Raw genomic sequence first — 2,011 nt, 5'->3', positions numbered from 1 at the left:
GCTCACACCCTGCCTCAGCCGCGCCCGAGGGGGCTGCAGTTTAAGCGTGAGCAGCTGTATGTTCCTGCAGTTGGCAAGAGCCCTCGGGCAGGTCTGGGAGCTGCTTTTGCAGCCACAGAGCCCTCGCTAGAAAGACCCATTCTGCAGCAAGCAAGGCCATGTTCTACACTGCCACCTCCTCAGGGAGCCTTTATACAATTTCAGACTAGCCCAGGACCAGTAAGGCAGAAACACAGCCAGGCCTTGCCAGCTGGAAACCCTGGCAGCCAGCAGCAGAGAAGCCTGGCCACTCACAGGTCGCTCAGGCCAGCATACCACCTCCATCCACACCTTCAGCTCTGAAATAAGAGCAGCCCAACCCAACCAGAAGATGCCCAGTCACTCCGCTTTTCCTCCTGTTCCTCTCCACTCACAGAAGACAACAAAAGCAGATTTTGTCTAGCCTTTATTAAAAGGAAAGTTATAAAAAGAGGTTCAGGAGCTCCTAGCAGCTCTGAGTTAGTAGTAGTGCAAACCATTGGTTAGAGAAAGAATCATCCCTGCAGAGATATCGAACGCCATTTGGCTTTGCATCCACAAAAGGGACATTTTCCCAGCTGCAGTCCTGCTGGCTCAAACAGGGGCCCAGGAGAGAGCAGGCCGCCAGCTCAGGGAAAGTCTCCTCTCCTTCAGCTGCATGGATGGCAAACGCAGGTCCCAGGGGCATCCTGGTCATGACAGAGCAGGAGAAACGCAGGAGGGTGGATGCAGCCAGCGTTCTAGAAGAGGCACTCAAGAGTTACCAGGTAGCAGCTCAGACACTAGCCAGGTTCATCACAGAGAAATTCCTTGGTGAAGACAGACAGCTCCATTTCAAACGACTAAAGCGCATCTGCAGATCGGCTGGAGGATGATGCTTGGTCACTCCTGCAGCGGACACTGGTCCCCCCAGCTGCTGTGAGAACAGCCCAGGGGGCTCTGAATGGGGTAAGAGCCCTCTACTCATGGCTGACCTTCAGGAACTCAGTACTGGGTGCTCAGAAGCTGCAGAGCTCTGAAGGAAGCAGTAAGAAATGCTTATATTAATATAAAAGAATTTGGCCTGTGTCATCTTCTGTTTTTCCCCTCCCCAAGCCCTGCTAATGGCAGGGATCCTCAGCTGGTGATCTGCACTGGTATCTTCCAGCAGAACAACATCTGGTCCTGGTCATCCACCAGCTCCCACTTCACAATCAGTTTAATCTGAAAGAGAGAGCAGAGGGAAGTGAGAGCATTCAGGAAACCTCAAAGCAAGGACACGGGAAGGAGAGTTATCACTTATGTGGAGCAAGGAGGTCCTGGGAGCACTGCTGTCACTCCTGGAGTGTTTTACATGGATGGAGGGTTCAGCTGTGGGACACAGGAGACCTCCACACACTGGACTTAGATCCCCACTCCAAGCAAACAGAGTAGTGACACCCTGCAGCCTCCCACTGCACTCTGGGGCCGAGCACCCGTGGTTTGGGAACATCTGGCTGAATGCACGGAGGCATACTGCTGCTTCTGCTGGGTCTGTCCCCAAACAAGAACTTGAAGCAAGAGTCACAATGTCAGCAGAAGTGACATCAGATAACCCGAGGAGTCTTCTGACCTCTTCGGCCCCCACACAGGATAAGATGTCCTTCTGTAAGGGTGGGACTGTCCCAGAAAAGGGAGCAGGTCTGAGGAGGAGACCCGCTGCCTGCTTACTTACACTGGGGTACTCGCTCTTCACAGGGAGTTTATTCAGGTAGCTGTAGGAATGGCCCTTCTGAATGGGGCACTGGATCCCAGACTTGCATCCATCAGGCTCAGGAATGGGAAAGGGTATGTCCACGTGCAGCATCTCGCCGTACACTCTTGCCTTGCTGCCCTGGCTCTCGATCTCTGCACAACAGAGAGAAGCGTGAGCATGGCACGAGTTTCCTCCTCACGACCCCCCTGGACATACCGCGGGTGCTGCGAGAACGCAACGAAGGGATGCTTTTCCCACACGGGCCCCCGCCAGCCACCC

The 2,011-nt window shown here is 54.2% G+C and overlaps 1 protein-coding gene across 1 annotated transcript; it reads right to left on the bottom strand.

Annotated features, from left to right (window-relative positions):
* Positions 1–1,015: 1,015 nt before the first annotated feature.
* On the bottom strand, positions 1,016–1,884 carry NPC2 (Niemann-Pick disease, type C2; the record flags this gene model as incomplete). Its single annotated transcript, XM_010160060.1, has 2 exons — positions 1,016–1,221; positions 1,712–1,884. Coding segments are annotated over 2 exons (260 nt in total), but the record flags the coding sequence as incomplete, so codon positions are not given.
* Between the last annotated feature and the right edge of the window lie 127 nt (positions 1,885–2,011).

The sequence above is a fragment of the Eurypyga helias genome, unplaced genomic scaffold (genome assembly GCF_000690775.1).
Source record: "Eurypyga helias isolate BGI_N326 unplaced genomic scaffold, ASM69077v1 C15912379, whole genome shotgun sequence".
In the NCBI taxonomy this organism is placed as follows: Eukaryota; Metazoa; Chordata; class Aves; order Eurypygiformes; family Eurypygidae; genus Eurypyga; species Eurypyga helias.
The sequence above is the reverse complement of the archived record's forward strand: the minus strand, read 5'-3'. Positions and strand labels throughout refer to the sequence as shown.